General features: G+C 38.0%; 4 protein-coding genes across 4 annotated transcripts in view; 1 reads left to right on the top strand and 3 right to left on the bottom strand.

Moving 5' to 3' along the window:
* Positions 1-13,968, top strand: part of LOC146137867 (uncharacterized) — a 72,408-nt gene that overhangs the window by 22,929 nt on the left and 35,511 nt on the right. The window lies entirely within an intron of this gene.
* Positions 803-2,239, bottom strand: LOC146137872 (uncharacterized). Its single transcript, XM_083393711.1, has 3 exons — positions 1,690-2,239; positions 1,482-1,594; positions 803-1,285 (listed from the first exon to the last, which is right to left on the bottom strand). Exons 1-3 carry the CDS (start codon positions 2,237-2,239, stop codon positions 803-805), a joined length of 1,146 nt encoding a protein of 381 aa, XP_083249837.1.
* LOC146137873 (uncharacterized) lies at positions 5,946-7,382 on the bottom strand. Its single transcript, XM_083393712.1, has 3 exons — positions 6,833-7,382; positions 6,626-6,738; positions 5,946-6,428 (listed from the first exon to the last, which is right to left on the bottom strand). Exons 1-3 carry the CDS (start codon positions 7,380-7,382, stop codon positions 5,946-5,948), a joined length of 1,146 nt encoding a protein of 381 aa, XP_083249838.1.
* Positions 11,103-12,533, bottom strand: LOC146137874 (uncharacterized). Its single transcript, XM_083393713.1, has 3 exons — positions 11,987-12,533; positions 11,784-11,896; positions 11,103-11,585 (listed from the first exon to the last, which is right to left on the bottom strand). The coding sequence occupies exons 1-3, from the start codon at positions 12,531-12,533 to the stop codon at positions 11,103-11,105; spliced, it is 1,143 nt and encodes a 380-aa protein (XP_083249839.1).

The raw sequence follows: 13,968 nt of genomic DNA on the forward strand, positions 1-13,968 counted from the left end.
GAAACGTGCTCTTTTCCATTGCTTGCGTTGTGGCACGTGCTGTTTTGTGACGTCATGTTTGGTTGTTTACATCCAAATCGTATTCTCACTTTTGTTTGCTCTCACTTTTACATTCAGCCAAGTGCAAGAAAGTTGTTGCTTGACATTAAGGTCAACATTATTCTCGGATACCACCCGCTGCAATAGTATTATGTGTAACTAACAATTTCCAGAAAGTGTTTTCTAAAGGTCACGTTTTACTAAAGTTAAATCATATGTTATAATTCACTTCTTTCCGATGGTTGATCATGTAAAACAATCAAATTATGGTGAACTGTGTTGGACGAATGCAATTATTTTTTGTTGAAGTGCGAAATGTAACAACCTCGGTGTATGGGGGAACTATTTTGGTAAACGTGTTACCGTCGTATTTATCCAATTCTATAATTAATCAAAAAAAATCTCAATGATTATAGCGGGTAACACTATATTGTTATTGCCTCTATTTTTGGCTTCACTGCAATACTTCGCTCATACTTTTGTTTCGTCATATAAACCTGTGGTCTGTTTATTTGCATAGTAAAGAGCTTCTGAAATTAATTCAACAGCTCATGCACGCTGCAGATTTGTTTTTCAGAAGTTTAAATTTGATCATTGTAAAAAGTGTTGCGCGTTTAAGTTTAAATGGACGACTGGGTTCTAAAACAACAATGCATGTATCAAACTGTTTGTGCTTTTTAGTAAAAATAGTGACATAAACAAATTAAAACAAACCATACATAAAATAAATTCAAAATTTAAGAAGAATGAGAACGCTTAGCCATCAATGAAAAATCGTAACAGGCGCATTGATGTAAGGCGAATTTTGCATCACGTTAAAGATGCTGGTTGGAAAGTCAAACACTGGAAAGCTGGCTGTTTCTTGTATGAATTTGTGGCTGAACTCTGGTTGATGAATTGGTTGTGGAAGACCAAAGCCACCATCGATGGTTGCCTGGAAGTTATCTATTGGCCTCCAAAATGCGGTTGATTTTGGGTCAAACTCAGTTGATGTTACGTTATTGTTAGTCGGCATGTTTGGTGATGATACCACATCTGTCAATTTTTGTTCGTGGTTTGGATGTACAAATTCGGTTGGAATAATCTGTTTGCTATGGCTCTGAGAATCCGGAGATCCACATGATGAACTTGGTGACGTCATAGGTGATGAATGTTCAATTTTGATGACGTCACCGTTTGATTCATGACTTCGAACGTGTTTTCGAAGAGAACTAGGGTGGCTGTACGTTCTGTCACAACCTTCATACTGAAAATAAAAGTGTTTTAATATTAATAGAAGTATTTATAATACTGGGATGATTAGTTCAATGTCAGTTTAATATTTTTTCAATAAAGTGGTTATGTTAAATGGAAGGTAAAAGGCTGTTAGTTCACTCTATACATGAAATTGGCAAAAAATTGACTTTATTTGTAAGACTAGAACATTTACATGGGAAATTTACCTTGCAAACGTATTGTTTATCAGTGTTGTGCATGTAGCTATGCTTTTTTCTGTCCGAGCTGTTGGCGAATCGTCGATCACATCCGGGAAATTTGCAAGGGAATGGTTTTTCACCTAATAAAAGTAAGAACAAAGTTAACACCAAGTTTGTTGCATACTAATTAATTGTTTTTTTTTAATTGCGAAACCAATATTTTCGGTATTCTTACCTGTGTGAACTCTGAGGTGAATCTTGAGGTTCTCGCTCCTGCCGAACATTTTGCTGCATCCGGGGAAATTGCACACGAAGGGTTTCTCCCCAGTGTGAACCCTCAGATGGTTGACCAGCTTGTACTTGGCCTTGAAGCTCTTGCCCGAGCGAGCGCAATCCTCCCAGTAGCACGTGTGATCACTCTGCTCGATCCCACCCACGTGATCGCGGCTCATGTGATTGACGAGTTCGTGAAGATCCGTGAACATGATTCCGCAGACACGGTTCATGTGAGGCGATTTCCACATACAAGTGACTGGTTCCATAGGTTCCGTCACAGGTGAAAAAATTTGTTGCTGTCTTTGGTCGTAGCAGTGGGGCTGGGTCGTACTCGGGGGTTGAAAGTGGGGAAATGCCCCATACCCCAAATAAGACGAGGCGGGGTAAGTTGGAAGAGCGAGGTGGGGCTCAAATCGGATGTGGGGGTTCATTGTAATGCCATTTGAGGGGAATGATGCAATGGGGTCGTAGGCAGCGTACGGCCGTTCAGCAACAAGTGAAGATTGCATTTTAATACACGGTTGCAATAGATTGTACAGCAAAAAATAATTCTGAAATGATAAAAAACGGTTAGTTTTCATAATTTGTCAAATTTGTTTTCAATAAAACGACATATGTTATCAACAAATTACTGTATGGCCGAAAAATCAAGCTTCGGAAAATTTATCTTTACATCCTGCCACTTAATAAGTGTTAGATAGTTGTTGCTATGTTGCTATTTAAGACAACTAATGCTATCAAGCAGAGATTCCTTCGCCATTTAAATGAGCCTTAAACATTGTTAAGGTGCTTTTTTCGCGCATGCGCCTCGCGCCATTCAGGTGGTAATTACCCCTCGATTGTTTGAGTTCCGACGTCACGCAGATTTCCCACGCGCGACCGATGCCGGACCTTATCTGCTCCTTCTCCCGCAAATATGGCCACGTGCTTTTTTTATTGCTTAATTTGTGGCACGTGCTCGATTGTGACATCGAGAGTTGGTTGTTTACATTTGAATCGTATTCTCACTTGTTTATTTGCACTTTCGCATCGAGCCAAGTGATAGAGGGTTGCTGCTGCAAAACAAGTCAAATTCTTTTTTTGCGACCTGACTAGGTTTTGCGACGTTTCGTATAAGAAATCATATTTACATCTTTTAGAATGTTTTTATCAGTCGCAAAATGCTTTGGGACTTTTTGCTAGTTTACACTGTGGTAAAGCCATTTAAACATAGAGTTTAATGATTTACAAGCATAATATATTACCCTATGGAATATAAGTTTAAATATTTTAATTGCAAAATTTCTTTAAAACCATTATTCATTTATTGATTTGGTATTAGAATTGTTGGACAAATATTTACTTGATTCAAGTTCAAAAAAATAACGTCAAATTATACAGTAAATTTGTAAATCATCGTAAATAACACTGGTACATGGTACTATGTGCATCCAACATTCCAAAAGATCAACATAATTCAGACAACGACCCTAAATTGAAGTAGTTCTAAAAATATGATGGGACTTTTAGGGTCGATATAGTGATCAATAAAACGTTTGAAAATTGCGAAAGATTTTAAATATAAAATGCTATTTACTCCGGAATGTAAGCAATAATTCAGTAATTTGAAGCTTAAAACAAAAATTCATGCAGAAAAATTACGAGTCATTTATTCCTCGCCTGCCCTGAACTTGGCAATTTGCGCGAGACCCATTGTTGACGATAATTGCGTCATCTTCCGATCGGCCATCCGAAAGTCATTTATCTCGTCATCGAATCGCCATTGTTCGCGCTTGCGAAGGTCGAGCGCTCGAGCCTTGGCCTTTTCATGAGTGACGTCACACAACATCCACTGTCTCGACACGCGACCACGTGACGTCACTACACAGTGCTAGTCGAGATACCAAATGCGGGAATTGTGACGAATGCAATTTTAATTTATTTACGTAGCGCTTTAAGTTAGAAATGTGTATCTCGCGGATTTCCCACGCGCGATCGATGACGGACCTTATCTGCTCCTTCTCCAGCAAATATGGCCACGTGCTTTTTCTATTGCTTGATTTGTGGCACGTGCTCGATTGTGACGTCGAGAGTTGGTTGTTTACATTTGAATCGTATTCTCACTTGTTTATTTGCACTTTCACAACCAGCCAAGTGTGAGAGGATTACTGCTGCAAAACAAGTTAAACGCTTTTCATTGCGACTTCAAGTAATTCAGATTGGACAATATAGAGCTTTAATAACTTAACAGCATAATATATTGACTTATATAAAATCATTTTTTTTTTATTTAAGAGGAACACTTTTTTGAAATCATAATGATCAACATATTCCTTTAGTGGTCGACTTGTTGGACAAATTTCCTTTTTTCAGTTTTTTGAATGTTCATCAAAATATCGCCAGATTATACAGTAAACTTCTTAATTGTCTTTTAATAACATGTCCACGGTACAATTTGAATCCAACATTTGAAAAGGTCAAAATGTTTCTTATTACAACTTGCCAGTTGAGTAGTTTAAAAAAATTAATAAATGGGCGTTTTTGGTACAAAAAATGATCAAAACAACGTAAAAAATATTTTGAAATGTGGTAAATGCATAATGCGATTTCCTTTAGGAAATAAGATTCAATCCTGTAATTTCAAGTTCAAAATAAAATTAGTATTGAAAAATTTCGAGTCATTAAATCCTCGCATGCCGTGAACTTGACAAATCGCGCGAGACCCATTGTTGACGATAATTGCGTCACCTTCTGATCGGCCATCCGAAAATCATTATCTCGTCATCGATTCGCCATTGTTCACGCTTCCGAGAGTCGAACGCTCGAGCCTCGGCATTTTCGTGAGTGACGTAACACGACATCCACTGTTCGACACGCGACTAGCATGACGTCACTACACGGTGCAAGAAGAGCTTGCTAATATGGGAACTGTAACGAATGCGATTTTAATCCATTTACGAAACGCTGTAAGTTTACAAATATTTATGTTGCTTGTTTCATTTAAGTTTTATTTTTTAGAGTAGCCCTCGCATCTTTAATGTTTGCTAATCTTTACTTTGATTTATTGTCTTTGTTTAAATAATTTTTCAAACATGATTCTGTAGTCAAGGTAACTATATCTTGCCACCTCACTTTTAATTAAGATGCTTACATTGTGACCTTTATAAGTTGAGTGGTGGTAGGGTTGTTTTGTCCATTGTAAAATCAATTCGTTTCCAACTTACGCTAAGCCTTAAAATACATGATGTATCGTTTTGTGACATTACTGCGTTTCTTAAAGGACAACACGAGTGTAAGTAATTTTTCCTATTTAACAAACACATATTATAACAAGCAAGTTGTAATAATCGCTTGATAATATTATCGTCACAAGATTTCCCACGCGCGACCGGTACTTAACCCTATCTGCTATATTTCTTATCATCCACAGACACGTGCTCTTCTCCATTGCTGGCTTTGTGGCACGTGCTGTTTTGTGACGTCATGTTTGATTGTTTACATTCAAATCGTATTCTCACTTTTGTTTTCTCGCACTTTTACATTCAGCCAAGTGCAAGAATGTTGTTTCTACTTAACATTATGGTCAATATTATTCCGCTACAATAGTATTTTGTTTAACTAACAATTTTCAGAAGGTGTTTTCTAAAGGTCACGTTTTACTACAGTTCAGTCATATGTTATAATTCAATTCTTTCCGATGGTTAAACATGTAAAACAATCAAATTCTGGTGAACTGATGTGCTGGACGAATGCAATTATTTTTTGTTGAAGTGTGAAATGTAACAACCTTGATGTATGGGGGAACTATTTTGATAAACCTGTTTCCGTCGTATTTATCCCAATTATTCTATAATTATTCAAACAAAATCTCAATGACTATTGCTGGTAACACTGTTATGTTATTGCTTCTATTTTAAGCTTTACTCCAATGCTTCGCTCATTTGTTTCGTTATATAAACCTATGGTTTGTTTATTTGTAGTAAAGAGCTTTTGAAATTAATTCTACAGCTCACGCTGTAGGGATTGTTTTTTCAAAAACTGGAAAGTTTAAATTTGATCATTGTAAAAAATTGAAACTGTTGCACGAATGTGTTAAAAAGGACGGCTGGGTTCTAAAACAACAATGCATGTATCGGACTGTTAGTGCTTTTTAATAAAAATTGCGACATAAACAAATTGAAACAAACCATGCATAAAATAAATTCAAAATTTAAGAAGAATGAGAACGCTTGGCCATCAATGAAAAATCGTAACAGGCGCATTGATGTAAGGCGAATTTTGCATCACGTTAAAGTTGCTGGTTGGAAAGTCAAACACTGGAAAGCTGGCTGTTTCTTGTATGATTTTGTGGCTGAACTCTGGTTGATAAATTGGTTGTGGAAGACCAAAGCCACCATCGATGGTTGCCTGGAAGTTATCAATTGGCCTCCAAAATGCAGTTGATTTTTGGTCAAACTCAGTTGATGTTACGTTATTGTTAGTCGGCATGTTTGGTGATGATACCACATCTGTCAATTTTTGATCGTGATTTGGATGTACAAATTCAGTTGAAGTAATCTGTTTGCTATGGCTCTGAGAATCCGGAGATCCACATGATGAACTTGGTGACGTCATAGGTGATGAATGTTCAATTTTGATGACGTCACCGTTTGATTCATGATTTCGAACGTGCTTTCGAAGAGAACTAGGGTGGCTGTACGTTCTGTCACAACCTTCATACTGAAAATAAAAGTGTTTTAATATTAATAGAAGTATTTATAATACTGGGATGATTAGTTCAATGTCAGTTTAATTTTTTTTTTTCAATAAAGTGGTTATGTTAAATGGAAGGTAAAAGGCTGTCAGTTCACTCTATACATAAAATTGGCAAAAAATTGACTTTAGTTGAAAGACTAGTAGTTACATGGGCAACTTACCTTGCAAACGTATTGTTTATCAGTGTTGTGCATGTAACTGTGCTTTTTTCTGTCCGAGCTGTTGGCGAATCGTCGATCACATCCGGGAAATTTGCAAGGGAATGGTTTTTCACCTAATAAAAGTAAGAACAAAGTTAACACTAACTTTGTTGCATACTAATTAATTGTTTTTTTTAATTGCGAAACCAATATTTTCGGTATTCTTACCTGTGTGAACTCTGAGGTGAATCTTGAGGTTCTCGCTCCTGCCGAACATTTTGCTGCATCCGGGGAAATTGCACACGAAGGGTTTCTCCCCAGTGTGAACCCTCAGATAGTTGACCAGCTTGTACTTGGCCTTGAAGCTCTTGCCCGAGCGAGCGCAATCCTCCCAGTAGCACGTGTGATCACTCTGCTCGATCCCACCCACGTGATGGCGGCTCATGTGATTGACGAGTTCGTGAAGATCCGTGAACATGATTCCGCAGACACGGTTCATGTGAGGCGATTTCCACATGCAAGTGACTGGTTCCATAGGTTCCGTCACAGGTGAAAAAGTTTGTTGCTGTCTTTGGTCGTAGCAGTGGGGCTGGGTCGTACTCGGGGGTTGAAAGTGGGGAAATGCCCCATACCCCAAATAAGACGAGGCGGGGTAAGTTGGAAGAGCGAGGTGGGGCTCAAATCGGATGTGGGGGTTCATTGTAATGCCATTTGAGGGGAATGATGCAATGGGGTCGTAGGCAGCGTACGGCCGTTCAGCAACAAGTGAAGATTGCATTTTAATACACGGTTGCAATAGATTGTACAGCAAAAAATAATTCTGAAATGATAAAAAACGGTTAGTTTTCATAATTTGTCAAATTTGTTTTCAATAAAACGACATATGTTATCAACAAATTACTGTATGGCCGAAAAATCAAGCTTCGGAAAATTTATCTTTACATCCTGCCACTTAATAAGTGTTAGATAGTTGTTGCTATGTTGCTATTTAAGACAACTAATGCTATCAAGCAGAGATTCCTTCGCCATTTAAATGAGCCTTAAACATTGTTAAGGTGCTTTTTTCGCGCATGCGCCTCGCGCCATTCAGGTGGTAATTACCCCTCGATTGTTTGAGTTCCGACGTCACGCAGATTTCCCACGCGCGACCGATGCCGGACCTTATCTGCTCCTTCTCCCGCAAATATGGCCACGTGCTTTTTTTTATTGCTTAATTTGTGGCACGTGCTCGATTGTGACATCGAGAGTTGGTTGTTTACATTTGAATCGTATTCTCACTTGTTTATTTGCACTTTCGCATCGAGCCAAGTGATAGAGGGTTGCTGCTGCAAAACAAGTCAAATTCTTTTTTTGCGACCTGACTAGGTTTTGCGACGTTTCGTATAAGAAGTCATATTTACATCTTTTAGAATGTTTTTATCAGTCGCAAACTGCTTTGGGACTTTTTGCAACTTTTTGCTAGTTTACACTGTGGTAAAGCCATTTAAACATAGAGTTTAATGATTTACAAGCATAACATATTATCCTATGGAATATAAGTTTAAATATTTTAATTGCAAAATTTCTTTAAAACCATTATTCATTTATTGATTTGGTATTAGACTTGTTGGACAAGTATTTACTTGATTCAAGTTCAAAAAAATAACGTCAAATTATACAGTAAATTTGTAAATCATCGTAAATAACACTGGTACATGGTACTATGTGTATCCAACATTCCAAAAGATCAACATAATTCAGACAACGACCCGACATTGAAGTAGTTCTAAAAATATGATGGGACTTTTAGGGTCGATATAGTGATCAATAAAACGTTTGAAAATTGCGAAAGATTTTAAATATAAAATGCTATTTACTCCGGAATATAAGCAATAATTCAGTAATTTGAAACTTAAAACAAAAATTCATTCAGAAAAATTACGAGTCATTTAATCCTCGCCTGCCGTGAACTTGGCAAATTGCGCGAGACCCATTGTTGACGATAATTGCGTCATCTTCCGATCGGCCATCCGAAAGTCATTTATCTCGTCATCGAATCGCCATTGTTCGCGCTTCCGAAGGTCGAGCGCTCGAGCCTTGACCTTTTCACGAGTGACGTCACACAACATCCACTGTCTCGACACGCGACCACGTGACGTCACTACACAGTGCTAGGCGAGATACCAAATGCGGGAATTGTGACGAATGCAATTTTAATTTATTTACGTAGCGCTTTAAGTTAGAAATGTGTATCTCGCGGATTTCCCACGCGCGATCGATGACGGACCTTATCTGCTCCTTCTCCCGCAAATATGGCCACGTGCTTTTTCTATTGCTTGATTTGTGGCACGTGCTCGATTGTGACGTCGAGAGTTGGTTGTTTACATTTGAATCGTATTCTCACTTGTTTATTTGCACTTTCGCAACCAGCCAAGTGTGAGAGGATTACTGCTGCAAAACAAGTTAAACGCTTTTCATTGCGACTTCAAGTAATTCAGATTGGACAATATAGAGCTTTAATAACTTAACAGCATAATATATTGACTTATATAAAATCAGTTTTTTTTTTTTAATTTAAGAGGAACACTTCTTTGAAATCATAATAATCAACATATTCCTTTAGTGGTCGACTTGTTGGACAAATTTCCTTTTTTCAGTTTTTTGAAAGTTCATCAAAATATCGCCAGATTATACAGTAAATTTCTTAATTGTCTTTTAATAACATGTCCACGGTACAATTTGAATCCAACATTTGAAAAGGTCAAAATGTTTCTTATTACAACTTGCCAGTTGAGTAGTTTAAAAAAATTAATAAATGGGCGTTTTTGGTACAAAAAATGATCAAAACAACATAAAAAATATTTTGAAACGTGGTAAATGCATAATGCGATTTCCTTTAGGAAATAAGATTCAATCCTGTAATTTCAAGTTCGAAATAAAATTAGTATTGAAAAATTTCGAGTCATTAAATCCTCGCATGCCGTGAACTTGACAAATCGCGCGAGACCCATTGTTGACGATAATTGCGTCACCTTCCGATCGGCCATCCGAAAATCATTATCTCGTCATCGACTCGCCATTGTTCACGCTTCCGAGAGTCGAACGCTCGAGCCTCGGCATTTTCGTGAGTGACGTAACACGACATCCACTGTTCGACACGCGACTAGCATGACGTCACTACACGGTGCAAGAAGAGCTTGCTAATATGGGAACTGTAACGAATGCGATTTTAATCCATTTACGAAACGCTGTAAGTTTACAAATATTTATGTTGCTTGTTTCATTTAAGTTTTATTTTTTAGAGTAGCCCTCGCATCTTTAATGTTTGCTAATCTTTACTTTGATTTATTGTCTTTGTTTAAATAATTTTTCAAACATGATTCTGTAGTCAAGGTAACTATATCTTGCCACCTCACTTTTGATTCAGATGCTTACATTGTGACCTCTATAAGGTGAGTGGTGGTAGGGCTGTTTTGTCTATTGTAAAATCCATTCGTTTCCAACTTACGCTAAGCCTTGAAATACATTATGTATCGTTTTGTGACATTACTGCGTTTCTTAAAGGACAACACGAGTGCAAGTAATTTTGCCTATTTAAAAAACACATATTATAACAAGCAAGTTGTAATAATCGCTTGATAATATTAACGTCACAAGATTTCCCACGCGCGACCGGTACTACACCCTATCTGCTACATTTCTTATCATCCACAGACAAGTGCTCTTTTCCATTGCTTGCGTTGTGGCACGTGCTGTTTTGTGACGTCATGTTTGGTTGTTTACATCCAAATCGTATTCTCACTTTTGTTTGCTCTCACTTTTACATTCAGCCAAGTGCAAGAATGTTGTTGCTTAACTTTAAGGTCAACATTATTCTCGGATACCACCCGCTAGAAAAGTATTTTGTGTAACTAACAATTTCCAGAAGGTGTTTTCTAAAGGTAACGTTTTACTAAAGTTAATTCATACGTTATAATTCAATTCTTTCCGATGGTTGAACATGTAAAATAATTAAATTCTGGTGAACTGTGTTGGACGAATGCAATTATTTTTTGTTGAAGTGCGAAATGTAACAAACTCGGTGTATGGAGGAACTATTTTGGTAAACGTGTTTTGTCGTATTTATACACCTCATTCTATATTTAATCAAAGAAAATCTCAATGGTTATAGCTGGTAACACTATTTTGTTATTGCCTCTATTTTAAGCTTCACTGCAATACTTCGCTCATACTTTTGTTTCGTCATATAAACCTGTGGTCTGTTTATTTGTATAATAAAGAGCTTCTGAAATTAATTCAACAGCTCATGCACGCTGCAGATTTGTTTTTCAGAAGTTTAAATTTGATCATTGTAAAAAGTGTTGCACGTTTAAGTTTAAATGGACGACAGGGTTCTAAAAAGAACAATGCATGTATCAAACTGTTTGTGCTTTTCAATAAAAATATCGACATAAACAAATTAAAACAAACCATACATAAAATAAATTCAAAATTTAAGAAGAATGAGAACGTTTAGCCATCAATGAAAAATCGTAACAGGCGCATTGATGTAAGGCGAATTTTGCATCACGTTAAAGTTGCTGGTTGGAAAGTCAAACACTGGAAAGCTGGCTGTTTCTTGTATGATTTTGTGGCTGAACTCTGGTTGATGAATTGGTTGTGGAAGACCAAAGCCACCATCGATGGATGTCTGGAAGTTATCAATTGGCCTCCAAAATGCGGTTGATTTTTGGTCAAACTCAGTTGATGTTACGCTATTGTTAGCTGGCATGATTGGTGATGATTCCACATCTGTTAATTTTTGTTCGTGATTTGGATGTACAAATTCGGTTGAAGTAATCTGTTTCCTATGGCTCTGAGAATCCGGAGATCCACATGATGAACTTGGTGACGTCATAGGTGATGAATGTTCAATTTTGATGACGTCACCGTTTGATTCATGATTTCGAACGTGCTTTCGAAGAGAACTAGGGTGGCTGTACGTTCTGTCACAACCTTCATACTGAAAATAAACGAAGTGTTTTAATATTAATAGAAGTATTCATAATACTGGGATGATTAGTTCAATGTCAGTTTAATTTTTTTTTCAATAAAGTGGTTATGTTAAATGGAAGGTAAAAGGCTGTTAGTTCACTCTATACATAAAATTGGCAAAAAATTGACTTTAGTTGAAAGACTAGTAGTTACATGGGCAACTTACCTTGCAAACGTATTGTTTATCAGTGTTGTGCATGTAACTGTGCTTTTTTCTGTCCGAGCTGTTGGCGAATCTTCGATCACATCCGGGAAATTTGCAAGGGAATGGTTTTTCACCTTATAAAAGTAAGAACAAAGTTAACACCAAGTTTGTTGCGTACTAATTACTTCGTTTGATTGCGAAACAAATATTTTCGGTATTCTTACCTGTGTGAACTCTGAGGTGAATCTTGAGGTTCTCGCTCCTGCCAAACATCTTGCTGCATCCGGGGAAATTGCACACGAAGGGTTTCTCCCCAGTGTGAACCCTCAGATGGTTGACCAGCTTGTACTTGGCCTTGAAGCTCTTGCCCGAACGAGCGCAATCCTCCCAGTAGCACGTGTGATCACTCTGTTCGATCCCACCCACGTGATCGCGGCTCATGTGATTGACGAGTTCGTGAAGATCCGTGAACATGATTCCGCAGACACGGTTCATGTGAGGCGATTTCCACATACAAGTGACTGGTTCCATAGGTTCCATCACGGGTGATGTATGTTGCTGTCTTTGGTCGTAGCAGTGGGACTGGATCGTACTCGGTGGCTGAAAGTGGGGGAATGTCCCATACCCAAAATAGGATGAAGTTGGGTGAGACGGGAAAGCAAGATGAGGCTCGAATCGGCCATGATGGTTCATAGTGATCCCATTAGAGGGAAATGTTGCAATGGGGTCGTACGCAGCGTACGGTCGTTCAGCAACAAGTGAAGATTGCATCGTTGATTTGAGTTTACAATAGATTGTACAACAAAAAAGATTCTGAAATAATGCAAAAAAACGTTATTTGATTTTTTTCATACTTGTAAAACTTGTTTATGCCAAAAAGTGAAGATTGAATCTATAACTCTTTGCAACACACTTGCAATAAATTCTACAGCTGCAAAGGTCTTCCAAAAATACAAAAAATTATACTTTGTTTTTCAATTTATGTCAAACCTATTTCACCAAGGAAAATTGCAAAAACGTCATGTGCCAATACTTTATAAAATTATAAAATCTGAAATTGAAACAATATATCGTTGATTTACTGCTTTTTCTTGACGATTAAGCAGTTGGTTGCTGTAGAAGCCAACTGTGCTTTCAGTCAATGTGTCCGTCAGAACTTATACCTGCTCCCAGTCGTTGTGTGGGTGCCTTTTTCGCGCATGCGTCTCGCGCCTTCCATGGGGGTAATTACCCCTCGATTATTTGAGTTCCGACGTCACGCAGATTCTCCGGGCGTCCTTATCAGCCACGCGCCGTTTTTCGCTTTTCGTCATTTATGTACTTTTTGCAGTCGCTCGCTCGGTGGCATCGAGGTTTCGCTCTCCCGTTCCGAATCGCGCATTCTCGCTCTTGTTTATTTGCACTTTCGCGTCCAGTTTCGTGCGAGCGTGTCTTGCTGCAAAACCAGCTGGACGCTACACTTTTTTGCTCGATTCGGAAAATTAAAATTTATCTTGCAATTTTTAGCTGCAACATATTTCACCAGGATAATAATTATCTTTATAAATGATGCCCTTAATTCTTTGCTTAACGTAGCGTGATCTGTCATATGTATTTATTTGTGCGTTTATAGACGGCACGTTTGGTTGCTATAAAAGTTCGAATGCACGTAAATTCCCAGCACACACAATAGTTTTTGTCTTTTTAAATTTGATATTATATTGCGACGGAATAACTTACTGTACTTCATATTAAGTTTTTACAAGAATGATTTTCTTAGAAAACAATGCTAAATTTTTATAACATCTAGTAGGTGTGATTTGTAAAGTATATCCAAATGGAATTCCGAAAAACATTTTAAAAATTAAGACGACATTTCACGCGAATTGGAGTTAACTTCGCGTCATTGTTCCTCACCCGTCGTGAACTTGGCAAATCGCGCGAGACCCATTGTTGACGATAATTGCGTCATCTTCCGATCGGCCATCCGAAAGTCATTATCTCGTCATCGACTCGCCATTGTTCACGCTTCCGAGAGTCGAACGCTCGAGCCTCGGCCCCGTCGCCGTTAGTGACGTCACACCCACTGCGCGCCTTGGCACGCGACCAGCGTGACGTCATGTCTTGCTCGAACTTTTATTTGCATTAGCGAGGTGTCGTCGTTGTTTTCTGTTTACGCTTCGTATTTTGCTGGAATGTGTAAATATCACTTTCGTTTAACTCAAGT

Source organism: Ascidiella aspersa, chromosome 7 (assembly GCF_963924565.1).
Source record: "Ascidiella aspersa chromosome 7, kaAscAspe10.2, whole genome shotgun sequence".
Classification (NCBI taxonomy): domain Eukaryota; kingdom Metazoa; phylum Chordata; class Ascidiacea; order Phlebobranchia; family Ascidiidae; genus Ascidiella; species Ascidiella aspersa.